This window comes from Sus scrofa, chromosome 16, assembly GCF_054392235.1.
Source record: "Sus scrofa isolate SSC_HxYL_T2T_F1_AM1 chromosome 16, Sscrofa_HxYL_maternal_Yorkshire_Landrace_v2.0, whole genome shotgun sequence".
Lineage (NCBI taxonomy): Eukaryota > Metazoa > Chordata > Mammalia > Artiodactyla > Suidae > Sus > Sus scrofa.
The window spans coordinates 74,316,955-74,336,544 of NC_139398.1; the positions used below are offsets into that span (position 1 = coordinate 74,316,955).

General features: G+C 36.3%; 1 protein-coding gene across 2 annotated transcripts in view; it reads left to right on the forward strand.

Moving 5' to 3' along the window:
* The window catches only part of GABRB2 (gamma-aminobutyric acid type A receptor subunit beta2), a 253,025-nt gene that overhangs the window by 192,651 nt on the left and 40,784 nt on the right, over nucleotides 1–19,590 (forward strand). The window contains exons 6-9 of one of the 2 annotated variants that reach the window (XM_021077085.2): nucleotides 2,951–3,088; nucleotides 5,044–5,196; nucleotides 8,459–8,703; nucleotides 13,228–13,341. In XM_021077085.2, the coding sequence (XP_020932744.1) occupies nucleotides 2,951–3,088; nucleotides 5,044–5,196; nucleotides 8,459–8,703; nucleotides 13,228–13,341 (650 nt within the window). The remainder of the gene's footprint in view (nucleotides 1–2,950; nucleotides 3,089–5,043; nucleotides 5,197–8,458; nucleotides 8,704–13,227; nucleotides 13,342–19,590) is intronic. The other variant, XM_021077086.2, reaches the window with a different exon arrangement.

Genomic DNA, 19,590 nt, shown 5'->3' on the forward strand with positions numbered 1-19,590 from the left:
ACCTCCATCTGCCACAGGATCGGCCCAAGAAATGGCAAAAATAAATAAATAAATAAATAAAATAAAATAAAATCTATATTTCTAGATCACATAAAAATGGCTACTCTTTTGAATAAAGAAGACTTTATTCAAAGGCAGTATCTGTCCTGCCTACCTCCTAGAATTGTAAACATTTAGCTATCTGGATGCAAATATTCTTTGAAGAAATATATGTGATATCAAATACGTGCATGCTTTTGGGAGGAACTTGTGGGGGATGAGTGAGTTTGTAAAATATTGGTATTTGGATTTCATTGCATGCTTCCCTGTACAGAATTGTTTACAAAATAAAATGTATTTATTCATTGCAGTTATATGTGTGCTTACTAACTAGAATGTGTGTGTTTATCCTACTCTGCTCCTGGATTGAAAGAACCTTATAACAGGGCATTTTTTTTTTAATTTTTTATTACTCAAATGAATTTATCACATCTGTAGTCGTATAATGATCATAACAATCCAATTTCACAGGATTTCCATCCCACAGCCCAGGCACATCCCCTCACCCCCCAAACTGCCTCCTCCAGAGACCATAAGTTTTTCATTATCTATGAGTCAGCATCTGTTCTGCAAAGAAGTTCAGTCTGTCCTTTTTTCAAATTCCACATCTCAGTGAAAGCATTGGTTGTTGGTGTCTCATTGTACGGCTGACTTCACTTAGCATGATAGTTTCTAGGTCCATCCATGTTGCAAAAAATTCCGGTATTTTGTTCCTTTCAATGGCTGAGTAATATTCCATTATGTATATGGACCACCTCTTCTGGATCCACTCCTCTGTCGATGGACATTTAGGTTGTTTCCATGTCTTGGCTATTGTAGATAGTGCTGCAGTGAATATTGGAGTACATGTGTCTGTGCGAGACATGGTTTTCTCTGGATAGATGCCCAGGAATGGGATTGCTGGATCAAATGGTAGTTCTATTTTCAGTTTTCTGAGGCATCTCCATACTGTTTTCCACAGTGGTTGCACCAATGTACAATCCCACCAACAGTGTACTAGTGTTCCTTTTTCTCCACACCCTCTCCAGCACTTATTGTTTGTAGATTTTTGGATGACAGCCATTCTGGCTGGTGTAAGGTGGTACTTCAGAGTGCTTTAGATTTGCCTTTCTTTAATAATGAGTGATGTTGAACATCTTTTCGTGTGTTTTTTGGCCATCTGTATGTCTTCTTTGGAGAACTATCTGTTTAGATCTTCTGCCCATTTAATGATAGGCTTGTTTGTTTTTTTGGTATGGAGCTGCAGAAGGCTTTTATAAATTTTGGAGATTAATCCCTTGTCAGTTGATTCACTTGCAAAGATTTTCTCCCATTCTTGGGTTGTCTTTTTGTGTTGTTTAGGGTTTCCTTTGCTGTGCAGAAACTTTTAAGTTTAGTAGGTTTAATCCCTCTGGTGGGTGGAGCTTTGTCTCTGGATGGGATTAGAGGCAGCTCTGTGCTTGAGGGGTCTTTAGGTAGCTTGTTTACTGAGGGGCGGAGCTGTGATCCCACCTGGGTTGTTGTTTGTCCTGGGGCTTCTCAGCTGCTGACTGATGGTGGGGCCAGATTTTCCCAAAATGGCCACCTCCAGAGAAAGGCACTGCTGCTAAATATTCCCAAGAGCTTTGCTTTCAATGTTCTTCCCTCACAACAAGCCACGTTCACCCCTGTTTTCCCAGGATATCCTCCAAGAACTGCGGTCAGGTTTGACCCACATTCCCTTGGAGACTTTGATTTGCCCTGGGACCCAGTGCATCTGAAAGTCTGTGTGCGCCTTTTAAGAACTGGGTATCCGTTTCCCCCCAGTCCCGTGGAGCTCCTGCACACAAGCCCCACTGGCCTTCAATGCCAGATGCTCCGGGGCTCTTTCTCCCTGTTCCAGATCCCCACACATGAGAGTTTGATGTGGGGCTCAGAACTCTCACTCCTGTAGGTGAGTCTCTGTGAACCAGTTAGTTTCCAGTCTGTGGAGCTTCCCACCCAGGAGGTATGGGGTTGTTTATATCGCAAAATCGCCCCTCCTAACTCTTGATGTGGCCTCCTCTTTTTCTTCTGGAGTAGGGTATCTTTTTTAAGGTTTCCGGTCCATTTGGTTGAAGAGTGCTTAGTCTTTAGTTGTGAATTTTGTTGTTTTTAGGAAAGAAGTTGAGCTCCAGTCCTTCTATTCCATCATCTTAATCCCGTCCCCAGGGCATGTTTTTATTATACAGTCCTAACCCTAGCAATTCTGCATTGGCAAGCACAGGAGCATAGTAGGGGCTCAATAAGTAATTGCTTAAGAATGGAAGCATGCCCCCCAGATACGCTGTGCATTTACAGTATACGCTATACATTTATATTTATTTCTTAAAACTATTGGAATTAATATTGTTTTGAGATTTGTTTTTTAGGTAGTTTTAAAATTTAGATATGCTGCAAGATCAAATTTGGAAATCATGTCTATGAATATTAGAAAATTAATGTCTCGCCAATTCACTAGCACTTCAAATATTTTATTTTGGGGAAGAGGGTTTGAAAGCATGAAGTGTTGTACTGATAACATAAATGATTTTTTCTCTTCTTTTGTCTTCTCTCAGTGTACTATCCAGGGTTATGTGATAATGTGATACTGTTTGAGACAATGACTCACAATCAGATAAACCTAGGTTCGAGTCCCAGTGATAACCACTTCCTAGTTATAAGACTTAATACAAGCTGGTAGTTTCTCTAAGCCTTTGTTGTGTCAAGTGGGCCTCATTGTACTTCCCAAGGGGATGGTTGGAAGGATTGAAGGTGGGAATGTACTGAAGGTATTTGGGGTGACACCTAACACTTAATGGCCTTTAGTTATAGGCATTATCATTTACACAGTTCACCTTCTGAACAATTATTTTTTTCTATTTTGTTTGTCTTTTGTGTATCTGTATGTGTGTGTATCTGTTTCCTTTTACAGATGGATATACAACTGATGACATTGAGTTTTACTGGCGTGGGGATGATAATGCAGTCACAGGAGTAACGAAGATTGAACTTCCACAGTTCTCTATCGTAGACTACAAACTTATCACCAAGAAGGTGGTTTTCTCCACAGGTTTGTATTAGAGGAAACGGTTAAAAGAAAAGGGGGCTTATCATATTTTGTCAAAAGGGTTCACTTAGATCAGGATTGGGCCAAGGGAAGGGTAGGAACTCTAGGAGACTGAAATCGGCTGAGAACCCTCAGTTCCCTATCAAGCCCCCTTTTGGAATCCATCCATTTATTTTCCAGAAGGTACCCTAAACAAAGCAAATGTTTCTCATTTACTAAAGAAGGGAACAGTTGTTGGAGATGAAATACAGGGAGAAATAAAGACCTGGGTCAGGGTGCTTCTCCCAACTTAATGCATCTCACAAAATTGATAATTCTCTGAAACATACTGGGGACAGCCAAGTCACAGTTCATGGAAATCCGACCACAGTGAAATTCTCTAAAGACAGTTGGAAAGGAGAATTTCATATTTTTCTCAAAGAGTAGGACTTTGCTCACACAGTCTTATCAACTGTTTTGGAGCCAAAAGCTTTTCCAGAAGTTGAGATTATTCTGATTTGTCACCATCCTTACTCTTCCAGCATTGAGGCCAAATTTGATTTCATCAGCCTAAATTTTTAATAATGAAGCAAAGGAACATAACTTGCTACATACTCATTAAAAGAAAAAAATAATAAGCCCACGGGAATATCCCTCTTTATGTTTTTCTTATTGAAATGCATTCCCGGAGTTCCCATCGTGGCACAGTGGTTAACGAATCCGACTAGGAACCATGAGGTTTCGGGTTTGGTCCCTGCCCTTGCTCAGTGGGTTAATGATCCAGCATTGCCGTGAGCTGTGGTGTAGGTTGCAGACGCGGCTCGGATCCCGTGTTGCTGTGGCTCTGGCGTAGGCCGGTGGCTACAGCTCCAATTCAACCCCTAGCCTGGGAACCTCCATATGCCGCGGGAGCGGCCCAAAGAAATAGCAAAAAGACAAAAAAAAAAAAAAAAAAAAAAAAAAAGCATTCCCCAAGCACAGAAATAGCTAATACTGAAACTGAAGATTTGAATTGTCCTCCTCCTAAGGACTCAGGCACTTCCTGTCCCTGAAAATACTTCAAGCAAGAATACAAAATAACCTCTGACTTTGCAAAAAGAACAGAAACTTTTCCAAAGTTTGAGGTCCTCTGAACCTCTGAGACACTATGGAAATGCGTTTCTACTTAAAATATTTTTTGCTTTAATATTAATATACTTACTTCAGCCTGAGAGAGCTAGACAAGGCTTTCTTTCAGTTAGTAAGAATACCCCACACACACACATACAGTCTATCAATGTGACTCTTTTGTGTTCTAAGACTGTATTCTGTTACATGTTTGTTTAAAGTGTAATTCCCCAGATACCCACTATCAAAAGACCCAGCTTCAAGAATCTAATCCTTCAGTTATATCTCTCACAAAGAGAGCTCAGGAAAAGTGACACCCAGCAATCCCTATGGGTCAGCAATCCCTTCAGAATTTTGGAAGCAATGAACTTAGGAAAAAACAGTGTATATACACGAAAACCTTCAGAAAATTACAGAGAGTTGCTGCACTAGCTGAAGCCTTGCGGCTGATCCTCAAATTAAAATGCATCCTGGGGCTTGTGCAGTGATTTCTTTCACCATAATCAGAGTGTATAGCCTTATTCTTATATTTAAAAAAAAAAAAGTATAGGATGGGCTTGAGAAACATTTAAAGGGGAAACAAAGGGACTCTCCCAAGTTGTCTTGTCCTTATAGTTATAGAGAATGAGTATCTTTGATTCAGTGTAGGAAGCTGATCAGGGAAGAACTGGAATTCTTTTTCTTGCTGATGAGTATGGGATGCATTCAACACTGAGTCCTATCCTCTCAGACTCTTTTGCAGAAGAAAGTGCCCTTTACCAGGTGCAAAAATTGAATTTAAGGAAGATACACAAACTGTATATAGCTGTTTAAAGGAAAGTTTCCTATAAATATTAGTTGAAAATAATGATGTTTTAAAATTGTCTTTCTAGGTTCCTATCCCAGGTTGTCCCTCAGCTTTAAGCTTAAGAGAAACATTGGTTACTTCATTCTGCAAACATACATGCCATCTATCTTGATCACTATCCTCTCCTGGGTCTCCTTCTGGATTAATTACGATGCTTCAGCTGCAAGAGTGGCATTAGGTAGGCATCGATCTGACTGCTTGCGGCGTTTGCCTGTGTGTGCGCATGTGCTCACATGCACTTTCCTTACCCACGTATTTGCAGTGTGTGAAAAGACTCACCTGTGCACGTTACAGGAATCTGTCTATGAGACATTGGATGATCTGATTCAGCATTACATCAATTAAACACAAATTAAAACTCTTTCATATCAAAATTAGTTAGAACTATATAGCTGTTGGTAATGAAATTAGTGCCATCAGCTTGATATTTTTATTGAAGCATAGTTCATGCAATACAGCTTGAGGATTGTTCAGTTTTTATCTAAGTTACATTACCTGGGAAGAGTACTCTTCCACCTTTTTATTTTTCTTTTTTCTGAGCAAGAAGCAAAGAAATGTAATGTGTAACCAATCGATGAGCAGAAAGAATTGTAAAGTCTTATTAATATTTTGGAATAGTGTGGCAGAAGACAGGAGACAGCACGGTGAAAATATTGGGAAGTCATCTATGCCATCACCTATCTTATGCTTGTTTTATTTTCCATTATGACACCAGAGGAAGAAAATAAATTATCTTTCATGAGCTTTTTACGTTGCTAATTCCAGGTGTGGTAAATGTATAATGAATGCATAATAAATAATCTTTATTATTTTGAGTTCTGACCAACCCCTTTAAAATTTTGAATTGTTCACTATTCCACCAGTATATCTCAATGCAATCATTACTTCCTTAGCAAAGTCATTCATTTATTCATTCAATAAGTATTTGTTGAAAACCTCCTGTGTGTCAAAAGTACTAGGCACTGGTGATAAAGCCCATGCCCTTCTGGACATTATGTTCTAGCAGTAAAAGATAAATAACAAATTTATTTTGCATATAACATGCACATTGTATAATATGGTACGTCAATGGAGGGAAAACAAGCAAGATAAGGGGGAGGATATACCAGGGGGTCCAATGGATAATAATCAGGGTAGACCTCATTCATGGATAGCCAATGGAACAAAGTCTTGATAGAGACCAAGAGCCAAATAAACATCTGGATGAGAAAATTCTAGCATAAGGAAAAGGCCTTTAGGTAGGAACATGCCAGTGAAGTGAGCCAAGTGGTCAGGAAGGTGGATGCAGAGTAAGTTCAGGAGTAGAGACAGTGTCAGGGAGATGGAACTTAAAGATGATGAAGTGGCCCAGGGGCCACAATAAAGGCCTTGCTTTTATTCTGAGTGAAATTAGAGAGTCACTGAGCAAAGCAGTATGAATGGATTTCAGATATAAAAGAATAACTTGACTGCAGTGTTGAGATGAGATTGTGGTGGTTCAAGGATGAAAATAAAAATAATAACCTCCTAGGCTGAGTCACATCCCCTGTGCTATAATATCCTAAAGTATGATAGAACACCCTTTAGAAACCAACCACAGTTATAATGTATATTTGTTTGGTTTGTAATGTCCTTTTTCCTCATGGTGCTGAAGATACCTTGGAAGAAGTTTCATATCTAATGTAGCTTTCCTTATATCTGTAGTGTCTCCCACAGTGAATGGTGTTAAGTAATTATTTGCTGAATAATTAATAGCACTTGTAAATATCCCATTATTCCAGAGTGAAAATCTGTTATCGATTCTGTTTATTATAGGAAAAATAAATGTTATTTATTTTTTTAAAGAAATGTTTAAATGTCCTTTATGTGAGTATTTTATTATTAGGTTAGAAATACCTTAAAATGAAATTCAGATAAATAGTAAAATCAGCATTGCCAGTTTTATAATGTACATGTAATATTCATGTTGTACAGGATAATCTTTAATTGAAATAATGAAGAGAAGGGAAAAATTGGAAAATGTATCAAAATGGCTAATGTAGAAAAGATATGAGAACTGTAAGAAACTTAAATCTAAAGCATGATCATGGTTTTTCGTCCACGCTCAGAATCGGATGTTCAAAGTTATTTCTTCTTCATTTTTTTTATGATCATGTGGAAAAACAAGACAAAATTATGATCTTATTAGAGAAAATTAAACCAGAAAAACATAGATTCCCAAAAAAATCACAGACATGAAACTGAACTTGGGGGCTATGTTATTGGGTAGTGTTTAAGGATACAGGTTTCTGAATCAGAGAGATCCAAGTTCAAATGTTGAATCTACTACTTGCCATCTGTATGATCTTGACCTCTTAGCTCTGTTTTCACATCACTTTGCTACAAAGCTGTACCTTATAAAACTCAGGACTGTGGGCTCCCCATGCTTTTTCCCAGCATATGTCTCTCTATCCCTCCAATTATAGCTTTGAGGAAAAATATTCCCCACTGTCAGAGATGCACCCTCAGCTGGATAAACAATTAAATGCTGACCTAGTGTGGCACTTCCATAAAGAATCTTGTAATACTTCCTTATTATTTATCTGTGCATTATGTGCCTACATGCCCAACCCAGAAACCTGCTTCTCTGTTACTCTCTGCCTGTAGTTTCTGTATTTTTGCAAGCATTTGTTCATATCATCTGTATAAATGCATTTACTGATTTCAGTACTAATATAGTTATTTGAATTTATTTCCCCTTCACCACTTAACTTACTCTGAAAAATTCTCAGTTGTTATTGTGCTTCCTCTCTTGTACGCTTCCTCTGTATATTCCACACTGTCACTAGCTTGATTGTCCTAAACACGCTTTGTCCCTAATGCCTTCCTACTTGAAGCTGGTCAGTGACACCACATTGCCTTCAATTTTAAGTTTAGGCTCTATGTATATGGGTTTCCATTATGCAGCGCTTACTTAACCTCCACTTTCCTCATCATTCTTCCCATCATATCCACATTGAGTTTCTTGAGATTCTTTTGATGGACTGTGTACTTTCACCTCCACATACCACCCCTTTAAAACTCTCTACCACCAATGCCTTTTATTTAGGCCTCTGGTCCTTGGATGCTTGGGTAACTCCTATTCATTCTCCAGGACTCAGCTCTACTAGGATCTTCTCCATGGTCCCAACTCCCCTTGCACATGTCTCTCATAGCATTTAATTCACATCTCTCCCCACCAGATACATAATGATAAATGTAAAAATATAATTAAAGAAAATGCCTCCAAATGATTCATGTTTACTGTAAATTAATGATTTATGCATATCTCCAGAGCATCACAGTGCTGCTGTATAATAAGTGCCTGTTATATATTTTGCAGCTTATATGAATAAGTAAAAGAATACAGTTAACCTTTCAGCTATGATGAAAGCAGCAAGGAAATATGAACATTATTACACCAACTCCGTCATTTTTTTCAGGAATTACAACTGTGCTAACCATGACCACGATCAATACCCACCTTCGGGAGACTCTCCCTAAAATCCCCTATGTGAAGGCCATTGACATGTACCTGATGGGGTGCTTTGTCTTTGTTTTCATGGCCCTTCTGGAATATGCTTTGGTCAACTATATCTTCTTTGGGAGGGGACCTCAACGCCAAAAGAAAGCAGCTGAAAAAGCTGCTAGTGCCAACAATGAGAAGATGCGCCTAGATGTCAACAAGGTAAGTTCAGAGGGCAAGCCCTCCTTGCTTCTTAAGCTCATAGAAGAATGCCAGCAATATAGGTTCATGGCTTGGTTTAACAAATGAGAAAACCAAAGTCCAGGGAAGAGAATGAGTCATTTGTCCCAAATCACAAAGATACTTAGTGATGGAGGCACCGTCAGGGCCCACATTTATGACCCAACATTTAGACGCCCTCTCCTTTAGCACTAGGGTGGCCCAAACCATAGTCATCTAAGAACCACCTTTGTGACTTTCCCTGCATATGAATATAATATGTACCTTTATTTACTTTCTGTTTATTTGATTTTACTCTATTTCAATTTATTTAAAAAGGAAATTTCATATCATTTAAATCAGTTTTACTTGCTGGAAGAGAATTTTAAGTATAAATGAAAATGAAACTAGGTTATTAATTTCTAGGTTAGACTAGGTAAAGGCTCTGGGCTGGAGCTCTGCATTCTCTTTGATTTAAAAGGGAGATGAGTAAGTACAGACATGTGTTAAAGATCCACCAGCCACAAACTGAGATTTTCTCCTTAAAGTCATCAGATGATTAGAAAAAGAAGTGGAAAGGGAAAAAATAATAACTTTCCTTTTAAGTGACAGATAATTACTTAATCCCTTGCACATGTACCACTTAAAACCACTGAACCATTTGGGTACTGGAGGCTACCACCTTGCTTAAGTCACAAAACAACTCTTAAACAGTTGTTAACCTAATTTATTCTTTAAGGCAATGGCTCTCAACCTTGGGTGTTCAATTAAAAGACTGGGAAAGCATTATAAAACACTGAAGCCTAGATTTCTTCCCCAGAAATTCTGATTTGATCATCATGGAATATGCCTGGGTGTCACAATTTTTTTTACAATTCTCCAAATATTATTCTAATTTGCCACCAAGATGGAGAATCTTAATTCTGAGGTTTTTGACAGCAGTTCCAATAGAGCTAGTCCTCTTTACTCCCCAGTGTGGCTTCCTTTTATGTAACTTTTTTCACTAAATGGAATATTTACACGTATATTTTCTCATAGTCCTAATTTAGACTCTTCAAAATAGACAAGAAAAACAAGGTCTTATTTTAATGTCTGTCATAAATAGTGTTTATGAAGTAATACATATGTTGGATTTCATAAATAGTTTACTGTGATGAAACTAGGGAAATAGTAATTCTTTTAAGCCACCTGGAATTATTAATCATCCAATAATTATTTAATTGATGTTTTAATATTTCTGACTTCAGTTTAACTCCAATGATAGCACACCATACATAATCTCTGCCACTGAATTTTATATGGAGCAAACCCAATGAAAGCTTCTGACTCACTAATATTTTCCACATATTCATAGGTCTAACTTTTGATTTTTGACTCTTCTCTAATCAAAGGCACGCCTTTCCCAGTAGATGATATTCATGATGATGCAAATTTTAGGTATCGCCCTTAAAAGCCAGTGAACCATAGGGTCCAGGAAGTTGTCAATTTCTTTTCAGTGTTTGAGGTTTCACTTACAGCATTCTGTTAAGAGATTCCAAGGTAGCACTAGGGCTGTCAAATGAGAGAATGTTTTTCAAACCCATTTTACAATTTTCCTGGTAGAGTAGCTTTAGTAAAGAAAAGAAAATGAATAAATAAATAAAAACTATCTCATAGGTCTACAGTTTGAAATGAGTCTAAATCAATTGCCTAATGCAAAGCTGACTTACGATAACATCCGCTCTCTTTTCACTTTCATCTACCCTATTTTTCCATACCAATTTGCATTTAAATGATAAATTTAAGTACTGAAGAGTGGCAGTTCTATAGCAAACCAAACCCAGAGAGCTTCAGGTAGTTTTAAATTCAGTGTACTGAGATGGAGGTAGGGAATGGTTCACTGGTCAGATACCCCATAGTGATGAAAAACCTATCCTCTTGGCTGAAGTTGGATCCATAATTCAGAGCACAGAATATTAGGCAACAAAAAAGGTACCAGAGTTCTTCTAGAACAGTGGTTCTCACATCATAGGTGATTTTTGCCCCCTCAAAGGATCATCAAAAATGTCTGTAGATGATTTGGATTGTCAAAACTAGGAAGAGGGGCTCACTACAGATACCCAGTAGACAGAGGCCAGGCATGCTGCTAAACATCCTACAATACTTTGGACAGCCTCCCCGGAACAGTTATCCAGCCCAAAATGTTGGTACTGCTTAGGTTAACAAACCCTACTCGAGTCCAATTATCTGCTTTCAAACATGAGAAAAATAAAAAGGATGCTTGTCCTATTCTTAGAACTCCTTAGTACAAGTGGCTTCTCTACTTTCTTTGATCATCATACATAACATCATGGTATCAGGAATTATAATTTAGCACAATGGTTCTGAACACATATTTCAGAGTCAGTCAGGTTCAGTATTTATCCTCCACATAATAGTTATTTGATAATAGGCAAAAAAAAAAAAAAAAGGCCTCTCTCATCCTTTAATTTCCCTATCTGTAAAATGGCCTTAGTCTCTCTCTCAGAATTCATTATGAAGTCATGATAAAGTGTAGGGAGGATAACATAGTCCCTAGTATATGATAAGCAATAAATAAGTGATAGATATTAATGAAATATTTTAAATGATAGAAATGACTACTTTTTAAAATAAAATTTACAGTCTCCAGATCTGTTAGCAATACTTGCTTGTGTGTTTTACATGCTCTAGTATGTAGGGTGCAGTCCTATCCCTGATAAAGAATATTATCCACAGATGAATGTTTCATGTTGGAAGTTTTAAAGTTAAAACAAGGAAATCATTTTTCAACAGATATTAACTGTGAAATCTATAGCAAAGCAACTAAAAACTTTAGTTACTTCTTAGGCCAGAATACTTATAGCCATCTTGATTAGATTTTTTAAAAGGAAACTATCTAATATTTCAGACTGCCATCTTTCTTTTTTTTTTTTTTTTAACCTAGTATGAAAGGTTAGAGGAGACCCACTTAGGGCCTTGATTGCACAATGCTTTCTTTTGTGTCATTGTTATGAATAATGCCACTCTATTTCTTATCAAGAATGGCCCTTCTTTTCAACTTTAATTCTACAGGGTTTTTTTTTTTTTTTTCTTTTTTTTTTTTAGGATTAGGCACATAAAATCAACCAAGTATTGTCAGATGCTCTAGAGAAATCAGCCACTAGCAAAAGGATTGACTTTTTCAGATTCTCTTTGATGGTTTCCTAGAGACAGTAGCAGCGTATCAGGTCATCTAAAGTGATTTTTAAACTATTCTCTGTCCTAAGGTCAGAAAGGGATGAAGACAGAAAGCCTAGCCAGGTGGGAACCCCCTATTGCTCAGCAACATACTTACACATTTCTCTAGTCTCTTCTCTGTATCAAGCTTCATACAAGTTCTTATTTTAACAAGAGTATCTGCAGCTCTTAAAGCAATTTTCAGCCTGTCATTTAACTAATGCAAAAACTAAGGCTCTTCGGGAAAGTGAAATATCCATGCTTGCATAGGCTTACATAGCAAAGTTAACAAGATTTCTGATACAGCCTAGGTTTCCCAGTTCTTATCCAGTATATATTCCTCTGTGCAAGAAAGTGAAAAAATAATATAAAATTAAAAAGCTGATTCCACATTATTTCATATATTCAGTTCAGCTAACTTCACTTAAAAAACAACCCTTCTGTCTACACATAAGAGTCCATGGATGACAGTGTTACTTTCACTGTTGTCTCCATGTAACAAATTAAATTGTAAAATACTAAGATTTAAAAAAATAAACCTTAAACCAACGAGCGTTCCACTGAATATTTCTCCCAAGTATCTTCAGGAGTAGTTCAAAAAATATATATAATCTGTATTCTAGTATTAGGAGAGCCCTCCTATTATCCCTTGCATTCTTCTATTTGTGTATGTGTGTGTATGTGTGTGTGTGTGTGAGAGAGAGAGAGAGAGAGTTTCCTTATAGAATTTGCTCTTAATTAATTTCACCCACTTTTCTGGTTCATGCCTCCACCCTCTTCTGGCTCATGGAGAGTTTCTAGCTCTCCTTTTTTTCTTTTAAACTTTGTTGTTTTCTTGTTTATTTTTCTGCTAATAACTAGATGTATGCATATTTGAAAACTTAGTTACTTCTATCTTTAATCACCTTGATTCTTGCATATCTGAAATGTCTCTAATATCCTTATTGTATTGAGTCCCACAGTCACCAATTTTCCAAATAATGCTTCACAAAAATGTCTCTGTTGGGGGACATCCTTTATTCTGCATTCACGGGTGTTTTGAGTCTCTGTGTTGTCTTTTTCATTGTGCCTAAATTTTTGGCTATGCACAGCCACTAAGATCTTTTAAATTTATTTATTTATAGTGCTTGGAATTAGATTTTTAAATGATACATTAAAATTACGTAACTATTTAGAAGTCCTAGTTGCTGTTAGTATCAGTCTTTCTAAAGACCAGTAGCATTTATCTATTTCCAATTTACTTTAACCACCAATCCTAATCTAGTGGCATCAGTCGACTTAATTAGCACATTCTTTTACTTTGTCTTCCAGATTTTTTATAAAGATATTAAACAAAATGGGACCCAATATCGATCCTTGTGGGACCCAACTGGAAACCTCTCCCCAACTAGACGGACTACCAATTACGATTTCTCTCTGTATACGGTTAGATAGCCAGTTTTTAATCCATTTATTTGTATTTCTGTTGGAGCAAATTTGTTTAGTCGTTCCCTTTAAGATAATGTATGGGGTTTTGTAGATAATTTATGGACTTGTATCCACAGAGACGTGGGCATAAGTGTTTTCGTGAAACACTAATGGGATTTTGCTGGGTTTGTTTTTCTTTTAATATAGCTATGATGAACCTAAGCTTCAGTGCCCCACTCAGTTATTATTGTTGTGCTAGAGGAAGAAACCAAGTAGATTGTATTTTGAGATTCCTTTTCATTTGTATCGAGAGGTTAGAATGTCATTATATACTCTAGTATTTCTTAGTTGTCATGTTGTGTATCTTTTGGTTTAAAGGAATAGGTGGAGAATTATACAGTTCTTCTATAGGTTGGCTCAGGATTCAGGAACCTTTTTTTTTTTTTTTTTTGTCCTAGATTATTGAATTGTGTCTGAGAATGTTCTGTTTGCATCAAGTCCTTGTTCCTTTATCATCATTTATATGGTACAAATAAGTATTCTCTCGGCAAGCCCAGTACTATTATGATAGATGAGAGGCAATAATTGAGATTATTTCGTGTCAATGTTCTTGTCTTAAGTGAACTCCAAAGAAAGCCCATAGGGGCTAAAATTCAGAGTTTAGTTTTTGAATGCTCATGTGTTTGCATTTCTTAATTGGCTAATCGCCATTCATATTGCCCTCCAAATTGGAGAAGGATGGTGATGATGGAGATTGTCACCGTTCCACATTATCACTGGTCCCTTGTCTCTCCTTTTTCTTACTTCTCTTTCCTGGTGAGGCAGTGAATGATACCAAATGCTTGTGAACCTTTCCTATGAGGACTTGATGCCAGATGAGCTGTCATTACTGTATCTTTAAGTGTCATGTTCTTCCTTCATTTTGTGGCTCTGACCCCAAATTCCTTGATTCCTCATTATTACTGCATTTGGGGTGGGAGGCACAGGATGGTTAACCTCTTATATTGCTAGTTTGTTTTGGTATTTTAAGTTTTTTTTTTTTTTCTTAACTTTATTACTTACTGTGTTATACATAGCCAAGATTTTGGTAAATACTGTTACATAGATTCCAGAAGAGATGTTTGAAACATTGTTTCTCTTTATGTTAGCCCTAATCCCTTAAAACGTGGGTGATCTTATTTGTAGTGTTGCTGTTCTTTTTTAACTGAAGCCATTAATCACTGAAATTGAAGTAGAATGATTTGATTGGGCAGTATTCTGGGTAGAATGCTAATCATTTAGAAGAAAACTGGTTTGACATTTTGAGTTTGGGTCAATGATCAAAATGGCTGAAAACATTGTATTATTCCAAATAAAAATCAGAGTGTATTGCATAATTGGTCTATGACTGGGTAAAAGTTACATGAAAATTCAGGAAAATCCTCAGCTTATGAGAATATTTGAAAGAACACTTGCCCTTTTGTTGATGTTTTCAGCTGATGGCTTGCAAGTGTTAATGATGCCATATTTTGGGAGTTCCCATCATGGCGCAGTGGTTAATGAATCCGACTAGGAACCATGAGGTTGTGGGTTCCATCCCTGGCCTTGCTCAGTGGGTTAAGGATCTGGCATGGGTGTGAGCTGTGGTGTAGGTTGCAGATGCGGCTCAGATCTGGTTTTGCTATGGCTCTGGCGCAGGCTGATGGCTACAGCTCCGATTTGACCCCTAGCCTGGGAACCTCCATATGCTATGGGAGTGGCCCTAGAAAAGGCAAAAAGACAAAAAAAAAAAAAAAAAAAGGTGCCATACTTTTTACTCTCATTTGTCAAGAACTCTTCTCCCTATTTCATAAAACATTATGTTAAAGAGAATGATTTACCTCGAATTATGAATCTTAATATCCTCTGTATTTGTACTTTTCTTTGTTGGATATATCTCTATTCTGTCTTTTGAATTCTCCTTTAAATTCATAGGGTATGAAATAAGGGCTAGTAGCCAAGAGTTTGAATGATGAGCTAGTAAACCTGCATCCTTCAAAAGCATCAAGGTGTAGTTGACAATCCTCAGAGACAGTAGGGTACACTGGGAAGATGGGGTCTGTTAGAATCAGACTGAACTGGGTTCACATTCAGTCATGGTCTTTTATGAGCTGTGTAACATTATACTTGCTTAACCTTTCCATCCTTCAGTTCCACAACCTAAAACTAAAACACTGATTTTTGCTTCATGAAACTACTGAGAGTATTAAATGAGGTAATATATTAGGGTCTTCATATAGTACCAGACAAAGAATACTCAATAAATAGTTGCTAGTATTATAGGGGTGGTAACAGTGTGTGTATCTTTCTCAGTTTTACTTTTGTTAGCTCTGTTACTATTTTTTTATAATAAAACTAATTCATGATCATTGTTTTTAAAAATGTGGAAATGACAAAACCACCTGCACCCCAAGCCCAGGCATAATTGTTGTTAGTATTCATCTTTATTCACACTAAATGACATACTTTTATCTACATAATTATGTTCTACTATGTGTGTACTGCTATTTTCTACTTACCATTTTTGTGTCTTCAAATCTAATTATATGTCATGTATAAGAAATACAAAATAATTTATTGAATATATACACTTTATATAACAAGCACAATTTTTAGATATTTGCATTTTCTAAGGGTTTTAAAGACAGCTCTAAAATAAGCATCTCATTGCTGACATGTTTACACAACACTGATTCCTAATATATTTCTTAAAGTGGAATTTCTGAGTCAGAAAGTATGTACCTTTAAAATGGTAATAAAATGGTAATACATATTGCTAAATTGTTCCCTAGAAAAAAAGTTCTATAAGTTTTATGATAGTTTACAAGCTAATAACACTGTATGAAAGTGTGGCAGTACACGTACACACACACACATGCACACACATCACCCAGCACTTAAAATGATGAAAAAACAGAACACTGATGTCTGTTTTCAGTTGTGAAATATTTTAGAAAAATGAAGTTACAAGAGTCCAACAACCCATGTGCAGTTTTTCTCTTCTCTCTCCAAAAGCCCATAGAAAAACAAAAACAAACAAACAAAACAAACAAACCCACAAATCAATACCCAACTCAAACTGAAGATCTGTAGACATTAAAAGATACATAAGTAGGGCTAATATTAGTGCAAACAAAATCCAGAAAATTTTACCCAAGGTATACTTTAGCAAATAGGAAAACCCTGTAGAAAAGTCTTCATCAAAATGAAGCATCTAAACAAAGGAACAGCATTGCATCTGTTCAGGAACATACCAAATGATATAGTCTCTCTCCTTCCTCTCATTTGGTAGGGGAGAGAGAGAAAAACTCAGTATGCAAAAGACAGATAATGCTCTTTGTTGGAATAAAATATTTCAGCATGTATTAAAATGTTTCACAACAAATGTTTTTTTTTTTTTTCTCACCAAAAATGGAAAGAGTATGAAATAAAAGGTCAAGGATAAACAAGAGTCAAAAGCTCAATAATTAAGGCAAAGCAATTTTCAAAGGCACTAATAACTGAATCTAAAGTAGTAAGAAAGAAAATCAGTATGGCAAAAAATCAAGGCAATAACACAAAGTTCAGTCTGTAGAAAATCATGCCAAATGCAAAGAAAAGGACATGTAGAAGTAAAAACTACTCAGAGAAAACAATAATATATAGGACAGATATAGCAAATTAAACAGGTAGAACTATGATGTTAAGTTCAAAGTGGAAAAATGGAATAGAAAAAGATTTAAATCTGACATTAATAAATAATTACAATAGCAAAATTAATCATATTTAAACTCCTAGGTGCTTAGACACTGAACATATATTATGTCATGAAATAAGTCATTATTACCCTATGTTGTAGTAGTTATAAGTTTATAGATGATGCGTGGAGGGAGACATGGAGAGTATAATTAATTTTCTTCAGTTTGGACAGCTAGGAAATGGTTGAACAGAAAATATGATTAGATGATACACTCTTAACTACTATGCTATACATTAAGGTATACATACCTGTAATGAAATTAATTAGTAGGCTAAAAGTGTATACTGGGTTTCAAGATAAATATGTATATATATAATATCATTGCCACCTTATTACATTCTTCTGAAAGTACTAAACTTCTAGTCAGAAAGTGAATGACCTGTAAGGAAGGGGAAGAAATGATAGGTTTCAAACTACTTCATAGCAAATTACATTTTATAAAACAATAGGTAAGTGTTACAGGGTTCCGAGGGGAGAAATATACCCTAAGAATATCATTTATATATAGTGGCAAAGGACAATCTACCCTCAATACACATAATCTAATGCATGAGTCCTTATTCAAGAAAAATATTATAGCTTAAAAAAAAATAAAAGAAATCTAGTCCCCCAACAGAAGGTAGCGAAGGTAAGGAATGTTAGAATAGAAAAAGCCAGAATGTTACCATTTAGAATTAAAGATAGGATGTAGAACTAATACTGTTTCACCTCAAAAATTAAACTTACTGCATAAAAAATAATTGAAATATTTAAAAAAACTAGATATTGAAGATATAAATAGAAAAAATCAAGAGATGGGTGGTGTTGATGAGGGAGAAGCTATTTGTTTTCTAATTAATAGCAAGGACTTAATATTTACCTTTTGTTTTTACAGTTTATGAATCAAGAATTTGAAAATTAAGCATATGTTTAAAATTAACGTAGATAGCTTTCACAACATTGTTTCTCAAAAGGACTACCACAGACTGCCTACACTGGGGTCATCTTGCTTAAAAAGTAGATTCCAGTTTGGAGTTCCCATCATGGTGCAGCAGAAATGAATCTGACTAGAAACCACGAGGTTGCAGTTTCCATCCCTGGCCTCGCTTGGTGGGTTAAGGATCAGCATTGCCGTGAGCTGTGGTATAGGTCACAGATGCAGCTCAGATCCCGCATTGGAATGATTCTGGCATAGGCCAGCAGCTGCAACTCCTGTTGAACTCCTAGCCTGGGAACCTCCATATGTCACGGGTGTGGGCCTAAAAAGACAAAAGACAACAACAACAAAAAAAAGTAGATTCCAGCTGAGACATAAATTAAAACCTTTACAGGAAAGCTGAGAAATCACCATCTTTATTTCTCATATCTTTATGGTATTATACTAAAGCATGAAAGTCTAAGGACCATTTTGGTACAAGAATCAAAATCTGACAATTTATCTTATAAAACCCTAGATAATAAGACATAAATAAAGCAAAGAGAGGTGCAGAGCTGTATTATTTACATCAGCTAAGATATGAGAGCAACCTGAGTGCCCACTGACAGATAAAAAAGCTGTGGTGTGTGATAGATAGATAGATAGATAGGGATAGCTATAGCTATAAATATAGCTACAGATATAGATATGTAGGTATACATACACATACATATATATACACACACATATACATGCAATGGAATATTACACATCCATAAAAAATGAAATATTGACCTTTGAGGCAATATGGATGGACATAGAGAGCATTATGCTAAGTGAAATAAGTCAGAGAAAGATACATACCACATGATCTCACTTATTTGTAGGATCGAAAAGACAGAACAAAATGTGAAACGGAAATGTGAAAACGGACTCATAGATTCTGAGAACAGGTTTTTGCTCAGAGGGAAAAACATAGGAACGGGCAATCCTGGTGATGGGGATTAGGAGCTATAAACTTCCAGTTATATAATAAAAAGGCCAGGGTGTATAGAGAGCATAAGTAATATGGTCAATCATATTGTAATAACTTTGGGTGTAGATAGTTACTAGACATATACTGGTGATCATTTCATAATGTATACAAATATCAAATCATTATGTAGTACACCAGAAACTAATGTAATATTGTATGTCAACTATATTTCAGTTTAAAAAGGTGCAGATAATGTAGGTAAAGTTAGACATTTGAATACAGATAAGGACAACTTAAAAGCAAATGCAGAGCAGAATGAAGAAATAGAATTAAAACCAAGCATGTCTTAACTGAGGTTTTTTTTTGTCTTTTTTTTAACTCAAATGAATTTATCACATCTATAGTTGTATAATGATCATCACAATCCAATTTCGCAGGATTTCCATCCCACAGCCCAAGCACATCCCAACACCCCCCAAACTGTCTCCTCCAGAGACCATAAGTTTTTCATTATCTGTGAGTCAGCATCTGTTCTGCAAAGAAGTTCAGTCTGTCCTTTTTTCAAATTCCGCATGTCAGTGAAATCATTTGATGTTGGTGTCTAATTGTACGGCTGACTTCACTTAGCATAATAGTTTC